Raw genomic sequence first — 22,710 nt, 5'->3', positions numbered from 1 at the left:
TGTCAGGCAGCTGCAGAGAGCGATAAGGTCCCCCCTGAGCCTGCTCCTCTCCAGGCTGAGCACCCCCAGCTCCCTCAGCCGCTCCTCATCAGCCTTGTGCTCCAGACCCCTCCCCAGCTCCGTTGCCCGTCTCTGGACACGCTCCAGCGCCTCAACGTGCCTCCTGCAGTGAGGGGCCCAAAGCTGAACACAGGATCCCAGGTGCGGCCTCACCAGTGCCCAGCACAGGGGGACGGTCCCTGCCCTGGTCCTGCTGGCCACACTGTTTCTGATACCAGCCAGGATGCTGTCGGCCGCCTGGGCCACCTGGGCACATGCTGGCTCCTGCCCAGCCGGCCGCCAGCCAGCACCCCCAGGCCCTTTCCCACCAGGCAGCTTCCCAGCCGCTCTGCCCCAGCCTGCAGCGCTGGTGGGGTGGTTGTGACCCAAGTGCGGGACCCGGCACTGAGCCTTGTTCAACCTCATCCAATTGGCCTTGGCCCATCGGTCCAGCCTGTCCAGATCCCCCTGCAGAGCCTCCTGCCATCAAGGAGATCAGCACTCCCCCCCAGCTTGGTGTCATCTGCAGACTGACTGAGGGTGCACTTGATCCCCTCCTTGTCCAGATCATTGATATACAGAACTGGCCCCAGCACCGAGCCCTGGGGACACCACTTGTGACTGGCTGCCAGCTGGATGTAACTCCATTCTCCACCACTCTTTGGGCTCAGCTGTCCAGCCAGCTTTTAACCCAGCGTGGAGCACAGCCGTTCAAGCTAAGGGCAGCCAGGTTCTCCAGGAGAATGCTGTGAGCAACAGTGTCAGAGGCTTTACTAAGACCCAGGTAGACAACATCCACAGCCTTTCCCTCAGCCACTAGGCAGGTCACTATTTTCCTTGTATTAGTATCCTATATTTCTTCTGTGTATATTGGCTATACTTCTGTGGGTTTCCTACATATAGTATTCTTAGGTATTTCTGAGCCAAACAAGATGAGTACTTTCCTTCCTCTGCAGTAGACGTTTAAATTTTTTTGTGGAAAACCTATATTGCCATGATGCCAGAGTTTTGCTTCATTTCTTACCTTATTCCCCACAGACTTAAACTTTATTGGAAGCCAAGAGTGTGCATGTGGAAGAGTTGATGGTGCAATATACCATTAGAAACTGCCAAGAACAGTGCTGGAAAGATGAGCACTGATGCAGATGGAGGTTGGGGCGATATTAATAGGCACCAGCAGAGGCTCTAAGCCTTTGTGCACAGCTGGTATGAGCAGGTACTTGCTGTAATCAACTTCCTAGGAAACACAATGGCCACTTGAGAGCCAGCCCTACCCCAACACAGCAGAAGAAAGCCAGGCAGGGCAGTGTGATCCCTGTGGTGCTGGAGGGCTAGCTGGGTGGAGTGTGGTGAGGGGCGGTAAGCGGGCGAGGAGCTGTGGATGTGACTGCTGAGGCCACACGGGTGGGAAGCTTTTCCTCTTGTGACTTCACCTGGATTGCATGCCAACCTCAGCACACAATGTTATCACTGCAAGCCAGCACACGGTCGGGACGGCTGTGCTTGCACAGTCAGGCCCCAGGAGATTTTCTCCAGTCCTTAGAGCTTTTGGCTTTGATGGCTCTTGCCAGAAACATGCCATGACCCCACTGCCTGGGTTGGTATCCAATGGTACCAGGGCTGCCTCTGCTCACGGATGACTTGTGCCACTGCGGTGGATATCTAATTGTGGGGAGTAAAAGTGAAGGGTTTTGTCAGGAACTGAGGCAGGGACTTCTGTTCTACCCCACCCCTCTCTGGTAACTGCTCTTGGCTGTTTCCTTATCTAGGGTTTATTGCTGTGCGAAACAGCTGAGTTAATGACTCAAAAAGAACTCCCAGTCCCTGCTGCAAGAAGACTTTGCTGCCTGGGTAGAAATCCTTCCCGAGAAGCCCGTTCCCCTTACTGTATCAAACACACAGCTGCTGAAACCCCGAGTGCTCTCGGATAAACACAGTCCTCCGGGGCTCAGACCCAGTCGCTGGCAGTGGTTTCCAAAGGTCGGGGATGTGTGGTCTACGTACAACCAAACCCAAGTAAACTTTTGTCACTGTTCAATGTCTTCCCTAAAACGGAGAGCTGGGCCTGGATCATCAGAAGCACTTGGCATCTTCACAGATTTCCTTCCATGGCAGTTTTATCTTCTCTCTGAGGGACGCAAGCTAGATTAAATGCTGCCTCTAGAAGTCCCAGCCTGAGCCTGCCCTCTTCCCTGCACTAACAGAAAGCCTACATTATTTATTTTGTTTTGTTGTTCCATGAAGAAGACTTTCATTGCCCCTTGCTTGCCTTTTTGCCCAAGCAAGCCCAGGCATCCTTTCTTGAAAAGAAGAAATCAATACCCTTTCCTTAATTCCTTGGCAGCCTTTGCCTTTCCCAGGACAGATGTTTTCTAGGACATTTCCATGTTTGCCATGCTTTGGCAGATTAGGCAATACATTCACGGAGTATAACATCACTGGACTAGTTTGCAGGAAATGAAGTGGTTCCAGCCTTTGACCTTTTAGTCACCAGCGATTAAAGTCTTTGGCATCAGGGAGACCTGTTAATGCAAGTGTCAATTTCCAGCTAAATTAAAATCTACTTGTAGGAGTCACATGGCTTTCGACAGGCATGACAGTGTATGCAGCAAATAGCATTCCAGAGAATTTGCTGGAGTGTCTGTATTTTCGGGTCTAGTCTGGGTACGTGGTTGGTGGCCGGTTGTTCATAAGTCTTTGTAGGTTCATTGACAGCTCGCCAGGATTGGCATTTGTAGTCCAGTAAATGGAGCTGAAACAGTACAGTAACAAGCAGGAGATGCTGTTTACAGTTACAGATGATGTTTACATGTTTGTTACAGCAAACGTGCTGGCACCCTCATGCGAGACAGATATGGGTCTGCTATAGACAGCTCAAGTGCTGATCGTGGTACCCTTTGATACAAATGCACTTAGGTGCTTTGTGGAGCATTGTCTGTATTAAGTTTGAAAGAGGCAGGATCTACGTTCAAGTCATCTGTGAGCTGTCCTTTGGCACGTGTGGATGGTGCTCTGCCAGTGTCTTTGTTGCTTTGTGTTCTGCTGAGTGGTTTTTGCTATTCTCGTTCTGCTTTGTAGTAATTCTAGTTTTCTTGCTTGACGTTTGCTTCTCACATGGTCTTGCCTGTGTCCTTCAAACTGCTTCCCTTATATGGGCAGCAAAGATAGGTGCTATCTTCCCAGGAATGAGATGAGACATTGCTCATAGATGGGACCATCTTATCAAATGTATGAGCCAGAATCCTCAGGATGATGCTGTACATCGCCACTCATGACACCACTTTCAGATCATAAATTATTTTTGGGAGCTGGACTAGAGATGAGCAGATTTCAGCCTTTAAGATTACACACTAGCAGCCCACGTGTAGATCTAAGATCTCATATGATCAGTACGAGGGGAGAAGACAGTCCTGGCGGGTACCTTTGCCATTCTAGCTGGCAAGCTAGTCATTAAAGTAAGCTGACTTTTGAACCAGAAAACAAAAGCTCTTCCTAATTTGCTGAATTAGGGATAATGGAGAACACATAATGGGGAGATTTTGACAGCAGAGGACTTTCATGAAAACTGGAGAATAAACCAGGCAGGACTGCGGTGATACATGTACACACTTTGCCTCTACGTGTACACCCAAGGGTCACGTTAGCCCTATTGAGCACCGTGTGGCCCTGTGAGCTCATATGCAGCTCCTGAGCTACCCTGAGCTCAGAGTCCTCTGCGGAGTCACTGCTTCCCGGGACAAAGTTCCCAACAGCAGAGCTACAGCCAATCTCCTCGTGGGCGTGCAAGGCTGCCCTTCCTTGTGCTAAAGAAAACCCTTTCTGTGTTTGCCCAACTCACTGTGCCATCAGGGCTGCTCTAGATCAGCAGTCCCCTCTCCTGATTCATCCCTCTCCTGGACTTGGTGACATTTGCAAAATATTTGATGTTTTCTTCCAGGTTATTCACTAAAAATATTGCGATGCCAAGCAGCTTCCAGGAGCATGCACAAACATGCTATAAACAAAACAGTCCCTTCTAGTTCTCAGTTGTGTTTTGGAACCAGCCTGATAGGTCATTTATAATCTCTTTAATGACTGCTATCTTATATGTATGTCAAGCAAGTTCTTTAATCAAATTGCTGTGTGATAGAAGGGAAACTGCCTTCCAGGATCTTCAGTATATTGTACCAGCTTTGTTACATTTAGCATGCAACTTCCTCAGAGAAAAGTATTAACACACTTTGATGAGGTGAGTTTTCTATAAACTCGTGTTGATTGCCTTTGGTTATATTTCCCTCCTTTTAGTCCGTGTTCCCTGTTAGCCACTTTATTATTTAGTTCAGGTCTGAGATCCTATCACAGGTCTGTAGTTACCTGTGAGTAATTACAGTTATGAGATAATTATAAAATAATTATGCCCTTCCACATAGTCTTTACAAAATGCCAGACTATGGGTTTTCTTCTCCTTCAGGACTTATCCATTGCACCAAGAAGTACAGAAAATCAACATGAATAGTGCAGAGACATGCTATGCAGCTTATTAAAAAAAAAACACCAAAAAACAAAACACGAAAAAAAAAAGAAGTTTCAGTGCAAGGTATCCAGTCCTGCTGATTTAAAATGCTTGATTGTAGTAGGTGGTATTTAATTCCTCTGAGGAGAAAGAATGGAAATGTCATCAACAATGTCTTCATCATCTACTTTCTTTTTTCCCAGCAGTAGGATATAAATATTTATTGATTTCATTTTTCTTGTCTGCATTATTATTGAATAATCTAACATTTCCATCTGATAACAGATCAATACCATGATTAGGACTCATTTTGTTCTTAATTTACTTTTTAAAAAAATAGCTTTGTCAGTCTTTTTTCTTCCCTTTCACTTCCATCATAATTTTTTAATAATTCCTGTCTTCTAATTTACGTACAGCTTCTGCCCTCTTACTGTTTGTTATATGTGTTTTACCTACTTAAAGCCACCCCCATTTCCATTTTAAATCTGGTTGTGTTTTTTCAATTACACTATGCTTTCTTTACTGGAGAGTTGTGCATTTTTGATGTCTAGTAAATTTTTTTTAAGCAGTTCTCAATGATTATTTATATTTTATTATTTAAATCCTTTCTTTTTGTTGATTTAGCCCAGAATGCTAATTGGAGCTGGGAAACAGGATTTTTAAAGCATCATGTCTTTCAAACCATTGCATCACCACTTTGGATCTTCTCCTTTCATATAACTGCAGTTAACTGGGGATCAGTCAGTGTGCTACCAGCCTCTCATTTCTGCCATCACTTTACCCATCAGGATGAAGCGAAATGCAGGTTTTGTTCTTTTTTTTTTTTTTTAGATTTGCAAAATGAGGAAGCTGTTTAGAACATTTTAAAAGCCTCAAGGCCATTTTTGAGTTAGCAACATCAGCGTGTGTTAAACTAAGCAATAACTTATGTTTATTTTTTTCTTTGGTTAGCACTCAGATAACCAGTGCTCCTATATTCCAGGGTTGTCTGGTTATCTGTTGCAGCCCCAAATCATCAATCTAGTTACTAGACCACCGAGTCACAAACACTGAATATTGTTAAGCAGGAAATTACGATTCACAATCACAAACAAGCGAGCAGGTAATACTTTTTCTTTTTACCCCACTTCTGCCTGCTCAGCCTTTCTCAGGGCTCTAGCCATTGATTTTAACATTCAGTCGTACCAACCATCCCAGCATCTTTTTCAGTGTCTTAGAGCTGTAGTTCCCTGGGCAGGCAGAGCCTTGGTGAATATAAAATGGAAGGGGATGCCACAACTGCGTGCAGCTAAGAAGGATGTATTAGAATGGACTTGACTTCTATATTGTGCTTCTGTAAAGGACGGCAGACGTTGGAAAGGAAGAGCCAGGGCTGCAGCTGAATACTCCCAGCACTGGTCAGCGGAGCTGGTCTGCAGCAGAGGGGTCAGAAACCCACCAAAGCTGCTGTACCCTGGGCCAAAGCAGGGTGGCCGACAGCAATGTTAGGGTTCGTGCCCTCCCTTCAGAGCTTCAGGGACTGGGGAGACACAGGCCATTGAAATACATGCCTGTGTTTTGCTGAGGAACTACGTGCAGGAATAGCTGCGTTCATTATTACAGTCTTTATCAATCAACGGGGCCTGGTAGCGCAGGGCCTGGGGAAGGGTGATGGACTGCTGCTGTGCCAAGGTGGGACTGGCCACAGAAAAGCTGCCGAAAGTTTTTCCAGGTCTGACACAGGACAGGCCCCCCCGCAAGAGTCTTAATGCTTCTCTTACAAGGATCCTGATAATGCTTTAAACCATATTGCTCTTACGAATAACATATTCACTGAGCAGTCACAGGACTTCAAGAGGTTGAAGTCTGCTGAAAGTGATGAAGAAAAAACCCGCCCAATAGGTGTCTCCAAATGGGAAGCCCTTCAGCCCTATCATCTATATGCTCTGGCAGGTCTGTACCTAGATCATCCCTGCCCCCCTCCACTCGGCTGTTTATTACTTTGAGGCTAGGTTGTCCCAGAGAGTGCTGAAGACCTTTTGGATGGATGATTTATCTATGGACAGGTTATCTTCTTGATCAGGAAAAGAGAACCACTTGCTCAACAGCTTCCAAGTTCAATAACCTCCTTTTCTTCTTAATAAATTGCTGAGGCATGAGAGGCTTCCGTTCCTTGCTGGCATCTTTTACACTGTGCCCAAAGAAACAATCGTATCAGGCTCAGGAAGGCAAATGACTGAAAGGGCAGGGAAACAGGAACTGTCCCCACGGATGTCCTCCCCAGAGAGGCTGGGAACATGCTCTGCTGTGGGAAATGGGAAGCTGAGGTCAGCCAAAGTACAGGGCAGGTATGCACATCTCTCAGGACTGGAGGAACAGATAACAGCCTGCTTTGCCATCCCCACCGCTCCCCTGTCCTGCTTGTGGACTCTCCCGGGCCACCTCCACACCTCGTACGCACAGCGCACCTCTGCCACATCATTCTGCAGTGTGGAAATCACGGCAGGGAGATAAAGGTGGAGAGTGGGTGGTGACAAGGTTCCTGAGAGCCCTGAGCCCACCACTCAGCACGGCAGGCCTCGGTGGCATTAGAAGAGCCCAGAAGAAGGGGGAAAGGAGTAGGGCAGGAGCCCCCATCAGAGGCTGGAAGGCAACAAACCTCATGGACAGTGAGGCAACACGAGACATTTCCAGACATACCCACTTACTCCGATCTTTCAGAAGCTTTGTCCTTTCCAGCTCCTTGTGCCTGAGGATGTTAAGAGATTGTACAAGAAGTCTTGATAAAACAAACATTGAGACATCCCCTCAAGAGGCTGGGGGATATTATTAGCCCCTCTTTTACTGGCAGGCCTGGAGCAATTAATTATTACCAGAAGTATTATCAGGTGCTTGTCACTGCTTTCCCTGGATCCACTTTACATAGTCCAGATTTGCTGTAAGCAACATGTTCCCTAGCTGGTCCGATACCTTGCAACTCCTGATAGCAGTTAATCCGTTTCTCTGAGGAGGATCTCAGTAGTGGTGGAAGGGCCATAGTCTAGACTATATGCAGAGAGAAACTGGAGTCTATGGACCACCTCAGTACGCAGCGTGCCTTTATTCTCAGATCTTCTTAGTGATGTCCTCCAGCTGATATGCTCCATCTCCATGTCCGACCAGGTGGTAGGTTCTAGGCAGGGGCCAGAGAAAGTGGCAGGTAAGAGGAGGGTATATGGGGACCGAGGAAAGGCATTTTGTGTATGATGGCTCCATGATGGATGTGCTACACCTTGCCTGCAAGCTCTGGGCCCTTCCCTGGTGCACCTCTTCAGAAATAGCATCTGCACTGGCATGAGAACTTACAATTTCTAACCAAGACACTGTTGCAAAGGTCTGTATTTCTAGAAATAGTTTGGTCAAGTTTTAAGTGAAATCATGCCGATCCATGAAATCACATGTCTAAAAGACTGTTCTTGTCTTCTTAGCCCTGGCTGCGCTGCTGCTCCTGTACCATAGCACCTACCTTTGACACGTAAGAGTTCACCTCCTTTGCCTTACACATTCTTTGTAAGCTCGATGCAGTTTTTATTATTAACCATGCTGTTATTAAAGGGAGAATCATGCAGGTCAGCTGGTACACATGAGAAATATTTGCTGGACAAGGGATGCAGATTCAAGTGAAAATACAGATTATACTAGCAAAAAGAGTGCATTGTCAACAAATTTTACACTGATTCTATAGGTAAAATCATTGACATACAAGTGATCTTCACATCAGATTAACTCCATCTATTTAACCGTTGTAAAAGTACTATGAAAATCATAGTCACAATAGGTATTACTGGATCACAGCGACTTTCCTGTGTTTGCTTTGCCTTATTTTTGTGTCTGCGGGAAAAAAAACCCGTAAGAAATGAGGGGTGAGGGAAGAGAAAAGCAGGGTTCAGATACAGCGTACGGACACACTGTGCCGCCTTCTTCATCCATAGCATCCCTCGGTCTCCTCCGGCGCTGTACAGCGCATGAATGAGAACACACCGCCCGCTAGCGGCTGCGGCTGCGGGAGCCCGCGCGGCTGAGGCTGCTCCCCGGCTCTGCGGTGCTGGTCCTGCTCCCGCAATTGCACTGGGATGAGGTGGGTGGCTCCTGTTCCTCCTGCCCTCCGATAAAATTAGGGTCTCTGGAAAGGTCAGCACTGAACTGAACGCAGAAAGAGGTTCTTGCTGGAAGTGCCATGGTTCGCTCACACCCTGTTTTTCAAGTTTAGTGTCAATGCACAGATGAAACGCTCTAAATAAGCCATGGCATTTAATCTTACAGTTACTACAGTGAGCAAATAAATGGGTTGAGATGTGGTTACAGTGAGCAAACACCTCTAAATGCGTGTTCAGAGCCATCACTGAAGTCAAAGAACAAAGCAGTGACCCTCCTGAAGCTTCCCCGAGGACAGCCCTCCTTGCAGGGCAGTGTGGAGATACTTCTGGTAGCCTGGACTGAGCTAGCACCAGCATGGGGAGCAGCAGAGCACCACTGTGCTTCACGTTGCCCCGATAATTAGCCCTACTCCAGAGGAGATAATTAACTCAAGTGGAGTGCTTTGCTGATGCAGCCAACCTGCTCACAGACCTAAGCTGGCATCTCCCCAGTTTAGCATTGCACCAGGTGGTGTAGACAACCCAGGATGTCCAGGCTGAGTTTTCAAGTTTGGTGACAAGATACTTTTTTTTTTTTTTTTTTTTTTAACTGAATATATTTCCCAGGTTCTTCTAGGTCTTTGGCCCTACATAAAACCGTAGAACCAAAGACCTCAGCAAGCCTCCCTTTCCCCCCAGTTGTTTTCCTGCTTATGAGGTAAGATCATCCTTAACAGATGTTTGTTTACCTCTTCATAAAAACCTCCTGTGATTCTACAGCCTCCCCAAGCAGTGTGTTGCAGTGCTTTGCTATTCTTACCATTGCAAAGTGTTTTTCTAATGTTTAGCTATATCATTTTTATTGCAAATTAAGCTGATTATTTCTTCTTCTACTTCTGGTGAATGTAGAGGACAACTGCTTAGTCTCTCCACCCATTATAACAAATGTTTATGTGCTGGAAGACTGTTATCATGCCTCCCCTCCTGTTGTTCTTTTCCTAGAGAAAACAAACTCAGTTATTTTATCCATTCCTTATAAGTCATGTTTTTTCGCATCTCTTATCATTTGTTGTTCTTTTTTGGAGTCTCTCCAATTTGTCTACATCTCCTGTAAAATGTAGTGCCTGGAACCGGACACACTGTTCCTGCTGAGAGCTCAGCAGTCTCGAGTAAATGCACAAAATAATTGCTTCCTTTTGCCTTATACACAAAACTCCCCTTAAAGCATCTCAGAATTAGGTTTGTCTTTTTCTGTGGGAAGCTCACTTAACAGACTCATCTTCGGTGCAATCCCAGCTCTTTCTTTGCTGCACTGCTGCTGAAATGGTTACAATCTAGTCTGCGATTGGTATCGATGCGGTTGCCTTTCCTGAACCGTATCTTGGTGCAGTCACCTCTGCAGAGGGCAGCCCAGCTCTCCAGTGCCTCACGTTCCTCTTGAATTCTGAACACCCCAGCCCCCCTGCCTTCAGGAGGACCTGCCGTCCCCCCAGCCCAGCTGCCAGCGTTTTGGTTTTGTCCTCTAGTCTGTTGTCCAAAACATGCGAGGAAATACTGGGCAGCCCTGGAGGCAGAACTTCAGGGACACCATCTTCCCAGCCGGGAAAGTGAAGACCTGATAATTACCCCTGATTATGATACTTCAGCCTGTGTACCCTCTGCATGATGCCTTTGCTTGCCGCTTTGGGAGCCTGCATATAGATATTTTCTAAATGTTCACTAAAGTCAAGGTATTTTATATCTACTGTTTCCTCCTCATCTACCAGGCCTGTTAGTCAAAGAAGGAAATTAGCCTGGTTTGACAGGGTTTGTTCTTCAAAATTCCCTGCTGGTTGTTTCTTATCACCTTATTGTCCTTTAGCTACTTATAAATCGATTGTTTCATAATTGGTTCCAGTATCTCTCTGGGTATCACTGCTAGGCTGGCTGGCCTGCAATTCCCCAGGTCCTCTTATAATAGTAATTTTCAGAGAAGAACTACATTTAAGTTAAACAGATATTGAAAGGCATTCCACTTTTGCCCTGCTTATCTTTATTCATTGTCTAGTTTTGTTCCACCCCTTAAATTAAAAACACCTTTCCCATGAGTATTTATCCCCAACTTGAGGCTCAGCACAATCCGAGCCTGCCTGCACCTCGTCTCACGTGTTCTTGCCCAAACCTTCCCGTTACTTACATACTTACCCAATTTCCCTCCTTCTTGCTGCTTTGTATCTTCCTCCCTCTCTTTTTTATATATGGTTTGTTTGCAATTCCCTAGCAAAATCTATTCCTCAGCAATTTATATCCCCCAGTGCCTGGAGGGCTCTGAGAGAGTCCTGGAAAAATCTCAGTGTTCTGCCCTTAAAATGTGGACAGTGACATTTACCAGCCTTGCAGGGACCTGGCAAGTTCTGTCCAAAGATTTGCCCAGGGCTAGCTACATTTACGTGATGTCTGAGACCAGTAGGTGGCAGAGAGAAAATGAAATCTGGGAGACTGTGGTCCTGGCGATCAGGCAGATAGATGGCTTTGGCTCTGGGGTGGACAAAGACACATGTTGCTGGAGAGCAGGGGCCTGCTGAGCTGGGTAGTGCCTAGCAAGCAAGAGTGCTGGGTAAAGCTCTCGGCTTCTTGTAGGGAGCCCAAATACATCTGGTGTTCAGCTTCAGCCATGAGCGAAAGGTCTGTGTGCTCAGCAGAAGAACAGGAAGCATGTGCCACTTTCTAGCTAAGCAGATCAGGAGAAGATAACTTTGTTTGAGGGAGAGGTATCGTTATCCAGGGTTGTGCGCTATATAATTGCACAATCTGCTATCATGCATGAACAGAGCTGTTCAATAGCATGGCCCTGCCTTGTCCTGACATCATGTCTGTGTTGGAAATCCGTTTGGAATGAAAAATCCCTCATTCCCCAAGTGACCTCGTAGTTCTCTGAGCAAAAGGCTGAGTTGCAGTGGAGACTTCACAGTCTCAGTGGTGCCAGAGATGAGAGCTCAGTCACCAGCCTCAAAGCAGCTAAAGGACGAGAAGTCAGCAATGAAGTAACCTTCTTTCCAAACAAAATAACATTTTAAAAGTGCAGGAGATGTCCATGGTTCTTTGAAAGCAAGAGAAGTCCCAAAGGCAAAAAAAGTCACTGTAACAGTGTTACTCTCATTAGCTGCTACTCTCTCTAGCACCAGTTTTTGGTGGTGGAACTACTTGGCGCTTCTACAGGTTGCCTAATGAAAGCGTAAATCCTGGGCCGGGTGCACAGTTTCTAAGTGCTGGCCGTTATCAGTCCGGCACTGTCAGTGTGGCTGTTCTTTTGCAGACTCAGCAAATCTAGCATGCTGCGTGTGAGGTCCAGTCTTCTAGACCTTTGGTGTTACGGTCTCCTTTCTTTCACAGCCATGGCTTCCATATCACAAAGGCAGCCCTGACTTCCAGCATTATCCTCATGCTTGAGGGAATCAGGTCCCCTTCCTGCTCTTCTCCTGCTCTGCCCTCTCCTCTTCATCCTCATCTAAACCAACCACTTACTTTCCTGTGTAGCCCCAGCACAAGAGGAATCCCTCACTGGCCATCTTCACCTTCATTTAGGCCATTTTCTGTGCCTATTTTCTTCAGGGGAAGGGGCCCCTAGTGAGCTGGTGCCCCAGAGCTCAGTGGTGCCTTTTGAAAAGGTTTTCCCTAAACTAGAAATGTCCAGCAAACTCAGTGTGCCCTGTGTTAAAGGCTCTGCACCCTAGTGACAGCAAAGAAAGGCACGCTGATCATTCCGATGAAGGTAACATACACCGAACGATCAGGGACTTGAACACAGTTTCTGTATCAGCTGCATCTTGCAAGCTGTTCTGCAACTTGCCAGACAGGGTTTGATATTTAGATAGTGTTTGCAAATGGCAGATAGAACGTTAATGGGAAATGTCTCTGACAGTAGCTGGATGTAATTTAGAGATGGACTACAGCCATGTAGTTACATACCAGATTTGGGTTTTGGCTCGTTATATTAGAGAGATAAGGCCCAGAAAGGGATACGCACATTCAGCCAGAGCCGAGTTTTCAAAAAAGACAGTTTCAGTCTGAAAAGGGATGGACAGTTTAACATCTGAACCATCTGGCCTCTGTGATGCACCAGCTTGCAGGCATTCTTTAAAGGTGTTAGCTGCTGGTGGCATCATTTAGTCCTCTCTCTCTTACTGCTCCTCAGAGAGAGAATGAGGGTGGCAGTGATGACCAGTTACTCCTGTATTAATCATAGTTTATCTGAGTAGCATATAGTGAAGCAAAGCAACAAAAGTATTCCTTACTCTTCCTCACTGTCCTTATTCCTCTTGTTGATCAAACTGTGCCTTTTCTTATTCACTTCAAGTTCTTTGGACTTGTGTCTTCTCCTCTGTGTGTCTTCTCTCCAGGAAGACTACTCCCATGCTTTACATAGCAGAGGCTGAAAAGTGTCATGTATAGAGCTCTACTATGTCTCTAATAAGAGCGTGATTTATTAAGGTGTTCAGAAGATGACCTTCATTCCAACTGCATGCATAGAGGTTGATTTTTCTTTGGTGTCTCCAAACTGGTCCCTCTTGCAAAATATGATTCTTTTCCATCTCTCACTTATTCTTTAGCTCTTTTGAAATCCAGTCTGAAATAACATCATCTCTGCCTCCAGTTGTGCTTTGGACTTTGGGGCTATGCAACTTAGCTTAAAAGCTGTTTGGGAAGACAACTGCTGAAATAAGGCGCTGAGTTTACATAGGCACAAATGGTCAGAAACACTGAAGAGAGGCCTGAAACCACTGGTTTGGAGATACAAAATTTTGTGGCCCTCATATTATAATATCTCATTCAGATAGCAGCTTTTCTAGAGACAGAGTGTCTCCCAATGCCATTCTGGGGAATTAAATTCAGTGTTGAGTCTGCATAAAGAGAGAGGAGAGCTACTTGCTGCTTCATCACTTTATGAGCCTGGTATCTGTACCGTTGCTTAGCAGATCTTGCTTTCAGTAATCCTCTTTTTCTTCAGAGCTGAACACCAGGAGCACATTCTGGGCAATTCGTACAGAAAGGCTACAAAAATAACACCTCAGAATAAAGTTATATCCCTTGGCTTATAATCAAAACTCAGAGGGCTGTTAGCTGTACTTGTAGATGCGGTTACTGAGCCTGTGATTTTTCTCTTCTGCAGGCTCTCCAGCATTTTTGCAGCTGGCTGGGGGTAGGCGAGTGCGCCTGGGGTAACATTCCTGTTTGCTGGGCTGCTGGAATTCAGCTGTGCTCCTTAACAAAACAATTTGGTTTAGCCATTTTTGATGCATGTCCGTGCACAAGACGCATTTGGAGGAAAAACTAAGCAGAACTAAACACACTGAAAGGCAAGGTTGTAAAAATGGTATTTCTCAGCTTTGATTAATATCAACTGATGATCTAGTTTTCCCATACAGCTTCTTTTTCTGGGTAAAAGAAGGTAAACGGCAGTCCAAAGTATCTGACGATGCCACATACAGACCGGGTACCTCAGTGCCTGCCTGTGCTGGAAGTCAGCGATGTGACTTGGCTGTCAGAGCTGGGTGCAGAGTAACAAATCAGTTCAATTAGTTCTGCCACTATCAGGGATGTTGGCACTCCCTTCTCACCTGTCACACCTCAACACCTAGAGACCAGCGAGTGGGGGCACACACAGAGCTGTGCTGAGCCACAGCAGAAGTGCAGAGATGCTTCGGTCCCTGCTTAACTGTGCAAACTCCCATTTATGCCTGTATTAGGTTTTCACTGCCTGTCGCCTGTTCCTCTCCCCCCTCTGCTTTTTCATGTTCAGTGGATTCTCCTCTCTGTGCCTCTGCCTCTCTTTCTCTATTTTTTTCTCCCTATTGTTCCCCACGTCACTAACTGTCACTCACTTCATAAAGCCGTCTGGCTCGGAGCTTAAATATTGCAGGGCAACTAAAACCCACCATCAGAGCCAATTCAGTCATATCTGCTCAGTCGTGCGACAAGATCGGGACTTTTAGGGTAGGGAAGAAGAGAGACAAAAGTTCACTCTTCCCTGCAGAGTGCCAAGAGAGGAGGGGGACACATTTCTTCGGTGGAGCCTTTCACAGCGGCAAGTTGCTTGCTCAACGTCCTTAACCTATACAGTCTTTTTCGCTGGTAGTGTGCTCAGGTTGCAACATCTGGGGGGGTTTGCCACGAGCCCATGTGAGTTAAGAACACGAGTCTGTTGACTCTGAGTGGGCTTAGGCAGTCTCCAGCTCTTTCCTCCCGACAGGCAATTTAGGGGAAAGGGTGGCCGCCTAAATTCATTGCTTGCACCTTTTTTTGAGACTTGAGGGGCTGATTGCTTACAGGTGGAATCCTAGGCATTTGAACTGGTTGTACCACTCATCTTCAGTCTGCCCAAAATCGTTCCCTGCAGTTGAACTGACTGAGCAACCTTGAACCACTTCTCTTGCAGAAAATAGAGAGGATGGTCATGGCAGAGTTTTGAGAAACGTGACTAGTTCGGAAGTGATCTCAGGAGGAGTTTAGCCAAACATAGCGAGCTGCAAGCGAGACATTTGTTGGAGCTAGGAGACATTTTTCCTTCTCTTGTACAGTGAGTTTTCCGTATGATAAGGTTTATCACATCTAGAACGGCGCTCTTGCGTGCTGCAGTGGAAATGTGCAAACGGTAACTGTGGATATCAGCGTGACTCACAAAGAAAGAAAGGGATTGAGTTAACTGCGGTGCCTGGGGGACGATGGAGTTTATATTGTGTGTAGTCATGTTTTTTACAGAGTTGCACATGATTGGTAACTGTCGGGTGTACTTTGCTCTGTGAATTTGCAGAAAGAGAATGTTTAAATCAGTTTAGATAATGTATGTAAACAGCGTAATCTTCTGCTAGACTTGTTAATGTAAGTGCTGACATTAACACACTCTTTTACACAACTTTAATGACTGAGAAAGTAGCAATTTTCTTCGGTGATTTAATTACATGTTTGCCACTTACGCATGCAAGGTGTTTGTGCAAGCTGAAGGACTGCGTTCTGTTCTTCGTTTTCTAACATGAGTGTCTGGGGTTAAAATTTTACAAGGTTGAAAGGCAGGGAAAATGAGTTTTAGAAAAATGACATCAGAAGGAATTTTTTTGGTTGAAAATTCCTGAAATTCTCCAGAGCCATAGAACTCTCAATATTTTGTGTGTTTGTCTATGTGTGAATATGCACACACAGTAGTTGAAACAGACTGGTATGCGTTGGTGTGTTGCAACATATGGCATTACAAACATATCCCAGTGGTATCCGAAGGAGGAGGGAAATTAGATACTCAGATTTCCACGCTGTTGACTGTACCTTCTTTTTCCCACCACTTGTGTATGTGTGCCTGCATTTAAGAAACTATAGATGGAGGTAGTATCTAAGAGATGAACTTCCAGGTCCCTGTGAAGAGCTATTTTATGAATAATGTTTCACTGTTTCACCTTTCGTGGTCCACAAGTCAGTCTTTCTGGATCACTGTCATATTCCTCAGAGGCTTCAGACTGCTGTAATATGTTAAATAAGCCCATCCCAAACAAGTTTCCCCTTTATTTCCCTCATTTGTATATCTTCCCTTGCCTAAAATTACATAGTGGGAAGTTTAGGATACGTGGGATGAAGTCCTGGCCTCACCATAATAACTTGTCATGCAAAAATAATGACAGATCTAATGTTTGATGTGCATTACTTGAAAATGGACTACTTTCGTAGCTTTCCAGTAGGGTATCTGCAGCTGGCATCCAGCTCTGTGTGAGCCGGAGGTAGCAGCACTGACATTTTAGAGAGAGAAAATAGTATTTCAGGTCCCGGTTATAGACCTTTGTGTTTTTCTCCAGGTTGGTTCCAATGTCAGTGTGGCAACTGACTTCAGAAGAGGATAAAAGAATAGCCCCAACACCACCTAATAATTATATTGTATATAATGCATGCTATATAGCAAAACTAGTATATATGGTAGTTATGAAGCTTATACATTATTGCTAACATCGTAATGGTGTTGTAATTGCTATTCTTGCCCAACAGAATGATTTCTAATGCAGAATTAATATATGCAACCTAGAGAGAATTCAGGTTGGTGTAGGTGTAGGATGGGCACCAATTCAAGATCTGTTTGACCCGTGTGTGGTTTTGGTGCAGCAGAGTTTGGGTGCTTGAAAGCTTCCCTCTGTTTTCTAACCGCTGCAGCCGCATGCTGATAAATCTGTTCCACTGTACTGCTGGTGAGTGTTTGTACGTGTACAAAATCTAAGCAGGCTCAAGCAACTGAGCCTACAAGGCACTACAGAAGACTCTCACCTGGAAAAGGAGATAAATATACTCCCCCGGCTGAAAAGTAATTGCCCATTTAGAGCCAGGGAAGAAAGAATTTAGCAAGCAGTTTGCTCTGGCTTCCCAGCTCTCCTCCTGCTAATAAATCATTGTGATCAGGCAAATAAGCGAGCAACCTTCTTTCTGTTCTCAAACTGTATTAGGGAAATACTGGTTGAAAGCAACAAAAGGCATCAGTGGGAAAACCTGAAGTCTTTTAAATTTAGCGTAATTTGTGGTCATTCTGTTTCTGTTTTCTTTCCTTAGACAGTAAGAAATGGGTGACTGGAGTTTCTTGGGGAACATTTTAGAGCAGGTGAACGAGCAATCCACTGTCATCGGGAGAGTCTGGCTCACAGTGCTCTTCATTTTCCGCATCCTGATCCTGGGAACAGCTGCTGAGCTAGTGTGGGGAGACGAACAGTCAGACTTTGTGTGCAACACCCAGCAACCTGGTTGCGAGAATGTCTGCTACGATGAGGCCTTCCCCATCTCCCACATCCGCCTCTGGGTCCTGCAGATCATCTTTGTGTCCACGCCTTCGCTAATGTACTTTGGGCATGCGGTGCACCATGTCCGCATGGAGGAGAAGAGGAGAGAGAGGGAGGAAGCCGAGAGGCGTCAGCAAGCTGAGGTGGATGAAGAGAAGCTGCCCCTGGCTCCAAATCAAAACAAAGGCAACAACCCTGACGGGTCCAAGAAGTTTCGCCTGGAGGGTACCCTCCTGAGAACGTACATCTTCCACATCATTTTCAAAACCCTCTTTGAGGTGGGATTCATAGTCGGTCAGTACTTCCTCTATGGCTTCCGAATTCTCCCCCTGTACCGCTGCGGGCGGTGGCCCTGTCCCAATCTTGTGGACTGTTTTGTCTCCAGGCCCACAGAGAAGACCATCTTTATCATGTTCATGCTGGTGGTGGCTTCCGTGTCCCTCTTCCTCAACCTGGTGGAGATCAGTCACTTGATCATGAAAAGGATCCGGAGGGCCCTGAGAAGACCAGCAGAGGAACAGCTGGGGGAGGTCCCAGAGAAGCCCCTCCATGCCATCGCAGTCACCTCCATCCCGAAGGCCAAAGGCTACAAGCTGCTGGAAGAAGAGAAGCCGGTGTCGCACTATTTCCCTCTCACAGAAGTAGGAGTTGAGCCCAGTCCCCTTCCATCAGCCTTCAACGAGTTTGAGGAGAAGATTGGGATGGGACCATTGGAAGATCTCTCCAGAGCATTTGATGAGAGGTTACCATCGTATGCACAAGCGAAGGAACCAGAAGAGGAGAAGGTAAGAGCAGGGGAGAAGGAGGAACGAGAAGAGCAGCCAAGACCTCAGGAAGAGCCAGGGGTGAAGAAAGAAGAGGAGGCGGTGAGCGATGAAATTGAAGGGCCTTCAGCACCTGCTGAACTTGCCACTGATATGAGACCCCTCAGCAGGCTAAGTAAAGCCAGCAGCCGGGCCAGGTCGGATGATTTGACTGTATGAAGGTGCAGGATACAGGGAGCACATGGAAAGGAAAAGGTTGAAGAGAAAAGGAGAGATAGAGAAAGAATCAAAAGATATTTTTAGGCAAAGTGCTAAAATGGCCATTTGAATAGTGTTTCCTCTTGACATTCTCAGCTGGAAAGGTCCTATCACGGTAACTGTGCCTTATTTGCCCTGTATGTTCCATTTGAAAAGGAACATTTTTCCCTGTTTCCACATGCCAGATCACTTCTTACAGTAATATCTACACTGTACACATAACTGATGTCTTTTAAAACCTAACATGGCAGTGAAACCCAAATGTCACCACTGTGAACGTATTTACTGGAAGCTTTGTGTTCCACATTTCTCTAGGAACGCGGGGAGGATCTGTCTCTTCAGCCAGCGAGGGGGAAGACTGATTAACAACTGTATCTAGTATTTCTTTTCCTGTTTCCACCTATGGCATGCTGAGCAGATCTCCCCTTAACTGTTGGCACGGAATTGCAGTTATTTAATTCACAAAATTAATTCTGTGCTTCGCATCAACGTGCTGAAATAGCAAGCACTATTCCCCCTCCCTATTCAGAAAATAAAAGCCCAAACATCCCCAGTTTCTCTGCGAATGCAAATCTGAGTTAGGTAAAACATATTTTCCCTTTGCCAAAAATATTTCTGCTCTTCAAGTGACATTGACAGTAGGCAAGGTTAACAGTAGCTCTCTACTCGGATTTAGCAGATGACCACAGATGGGTTATTTGTTCCCAAGAGGGTCATCCAGCCCTGAGCCTATTTCCGAGCACCAGAAAGAATAATTCAAGTGATATTTTTTACTTGTAGTCTTGTGACTTAAAGATCTGAAACTCAATTTAGCAAAGCAAGCGTGGGGAGACTTCTGTGAAAGGAGGAAACAGCCACAGCCCCCAGAGCATGAAACCAAGTATAAGCCTTCATGGCATGATCCTGACATGTGCTCAGTTCCTGGAGCTCCCAGACTTACAGGCACTCAGCAAATCTCAGGTAGAGAGTCCTGAAGGCACCCATGAACTTAAACCAGGGCTCTGGGGAACTATGTGACTATTTAAACCTCTAAATACAAAACGGGTTGTTCAAGTTTGAAAAGTCTGATATAATAGTCTTTTGACAACCTTTGTTTTAAATTTGACAGACGGGAGCCAGCCAGTGGTCTACTTCTCTATTAAATGCCAAAGCCTCGAGTAAAACAAGGCCTTGCAAAAGATTATTTAGACCTTTCGTGCCAACAGATCTGTACAGAACTCTCGGAGCCTCAGCAAAAATCTTTTTTACAAAAGGCAGAATGTTTAAATGTCTGTGCATTTCCAATTTTAGGACTACAGCAGCACCTTTCGGCTGGGACAGTGCAGCAATGCGTTCAAAAGCTTCAGGTTAACAGCTATGTCCCCCCAAAACTGAGCCTCATGCCAGGAAAGTGCAGGTATGCACTCTCATCTGCTCTGCTCTGCAAACCTCAGCCCCTGCCAGCTCAGCGAATTCTTTCTGCTGGGCTGCAGCCCATCCCATTGTTCCCTGAGCAGGCTCTAATCCAGGTCAGGGAAAAAAAGGTCTTTGGCATAATGCATAAAACTCATCCCGCCACCAGCTAGAAAAGACCCCTTGTGGTCTCCCATTGTAGCAGGGCTGACTCAAAGCCCACGGAGGTCAAATGGGTGTCTGAGAGCTCTGGATAGGCTTGGGCTGACACCTCCAGCCCTGCTGCCCCACGTCCCAGTCCAGGCAGCCACCAGTACAGTCAGTTCTGTCACTCGCGGGTCTGACCACAGTGCAGTGCCCCTGCCTTGTTACGCAGCTGCCCTGTAGAGTGCAGAGGTGGCTGGACTTCACTGCCGAGTGATGTAAGCTGTACATATGTAGAAAGTTTGTAGGGTGCATTGGAATTCTTCAGCGCCATAGCGATGCCACTTTTTTTTTTTTTTTTTTTTTTAACACTATTAATCCTTTTGCTCCTCTTGGGCCTGTGTATTTTCCTAAGGTTTGCAGCCTGAGGTCAAAATCTTTGCTCCTGGACAAAGGCTGTTAGATCGTCCTTCCTTGTGAAGGAAGACTGGAAGGTACCTCCTCAGTTTTGGGAAGGAATGTGGCAAAACAACACATGTGAAGGAACACGCAGAGAATTGGAGGCTACTGCTTATCTGCTCTTTTAATACAGAAACAGGAGAAGAGTTAACACAAATGGAAGGCAACTGAGGACAGAGAATATTTTTCAGCAGGAAAAGAGTCCACTGTGCCCAATTCAAGATACTAGAATTTGAGAAAGGGCAAAGATTTAGATGAACAGCAAAATCACCACACTTAGATTAGATGGGATCTGTTATTTTTTGTTTTCTTCACAGAAAGTTATAAAGCGTAAACTAGAAAGATATAATGGAGTTTTAATGGTTCTAAGCATCAGCCAGCCCAGTTGAAGGGGGCTGGAAACACAGGTTCCCTTAGGTAAAAACCAAAAACCTGTAACCCTTCAGTATAAGGTATCTTCTACCTTCTTCAGAGCATCTGACCCTTCCAGGTACCAGTGTATTGGACTAGATGTATCACCCTCACCCTTGTTGACTTCTAATTACTTGAAAAATCCTTTTATATGCAAAGTATTTTAATAACCATTCCTGTTCCTGACCTCTGACATGCATACCTTCATTAGATCACTGGACTTCTTAAAGATGAGTGCTTATTCATCGGAGGTATATGGTTTACAGTACAGCCATCAGGCAGTCCAGTCTTTAATCATCAGATGTTGAGTATGTCGTTCTTTTTCACTGGAGTGCCTCAGTAAAATGCGCTGTATGCAGTGGACTCAATGGACTCAACGGACACTGTAGTTTTTTCGCAGCTGCTGCAGGAAAGCTCGTTTCTTCCTCCAGGTCACGACAGCACAATGAAACAAGCCAGCACTTTCCTCCTGCATCCACTCAACTGCTTGTGGTTTATTATTTTTTTTCGAGCCAGTTCTCAAGTACCCTGCCAGGCTGCTGGTGAATCTGTAGACACCAAGTACGAGCCATGGCATCTAAGACAGTGCTTCTCAGCAAACTGGGCAGGGAACTAACAGTCCGGTCTTCTGGCATTCAGCCTCAACTCTGCAATGAAATCACTGTGGGACTGTCAGCAAGTCATTCTTCCTTCTTGTACAATTGGGAATCATTTTCTACCTCACGAAGGTGATGTGAGGCTCGATATATTGTGTTAGTAATAAAATGGGAGGTCCTTGGTGGAAGGCCATACAGATGAGCAAAGGATTATTGCTATTTCTGGATGTGGTAGCATATAAATGTGGTTTATTCCCTCTCAATGAGACAAATAGAATCATTTATTCAAGAAATTCCTAGTGAAGTTGCATAACAGCCTCAGAGCTGTGGATTCAGTGTATGATTCTACTTGAAAAATGATTACGCAAAACATATATATATATATATATATTTATATATATGTGAAGAACAGGGAAAATTATCTTTTGGGAAGGGGGAAGTCACTGGACAATTAGAGCCATGCCTGGATCATTTAAAGGGCTGTGTTCGCCCTTGGCTCCCTGTGCAACTACATTGCTAACTGGTAGCATGGCTCTCTGCAAGGAGCATAAGGTACAAGTGTCAAAATCACCAAAGGAGGTGAAAGTAGAAGAGAAAGGTAGTGTCTTAGCTTACAATAGCATGTGGGAGTTGGTGTTCTCTAGTGTCTAGAGCAGTGGACCTAGGATAATAATCTTAGATTTATTTCCAGCTCTGCTTCTGACTTGCTGTGATAATCACTTTACTTCTCAGTGCCTGTTTTCTCCACCTGTAAAATGGGTGTAAGAATTTCCACCTACCTCACAGGGATGTTGTGAGGCTTCATTAATTCTGTTTGTAAAGTAGGAATGATCTGATGAAAAGCACTGCTGAAATGCATGGGTATCCTTGTTATTTCCTGGCAGAACTGCTAACTTGGTTCATATATGATTCCTCGACCAGAAGGGCAGTAGTTTGAAAATGTGAACACTTCACTGCACTGACAACATCAACACAGATGTGGATTTGCCATGAGTAAAAGAGACTTTATTGATCCCTCACCCCTCTCTCCCACCTTCGCCTTGGCCTTGCCATATGAAGCAGCGGTGACAGTGTGGTTCCATGGACTTCTCCTCCATCCCCAGCACCCAGCCTGGGGCAGCATTTATGCTTAAATAGGACAGTTTCTGGAGCGGGGGGTGCAGGCTGGTAAAGCTCTAATGGTTTTAAGGTCCTTGCAAGGCATGTGGGAGAGGGTTGTATCATGCATGATGTCGCTGGGCTTCTGTTTTAAACCACTCAGTGCAAACTCTGAGTGAATTT

The 22,710-nt window shown here is 45.7% G+C and overlaps 1 protein-coding gene across 1 annotated transcript; it reads left to right on the top strand.

Annotated features, from left to right (window-relative positions):
* Window positions 1–17,191: 17,191 nt before the first annotated feature.
* Window positions 17,192–20,289, top strand: GJA8 (gap junction protein alpha 8). The gene has a single exon (XM_055703264.1). The coding sequence runs from the start codon at window positions 17,192–17,194 to the stop codon at window positions 18,386–18,388; it is 1,197 nt and encodes a 398-aa protein (XP_055559239.1). The 3' UTR covers window positions 18,389–20,289.
* The last annotated feature ends 2,421 nt before the right edge of the window (window positions 20,290–22,710 follow it).

Source organism: Falco cherrug, chromosome 2 (genome assembly GCF_023634085.1).
Source record: "Falco cherrug isolate bFalChe1 chromosome 2, bFalChe1.pri, whole genome shotgun sequence".
NCBI lineage: Eukaryota > Metazoa > Chordata > Aves > Falconiformes > Falconidae > Falco > Falco cherrug.
This window is presented reverse-complemented; position numbering and strand designations above follow the sequence as displayed.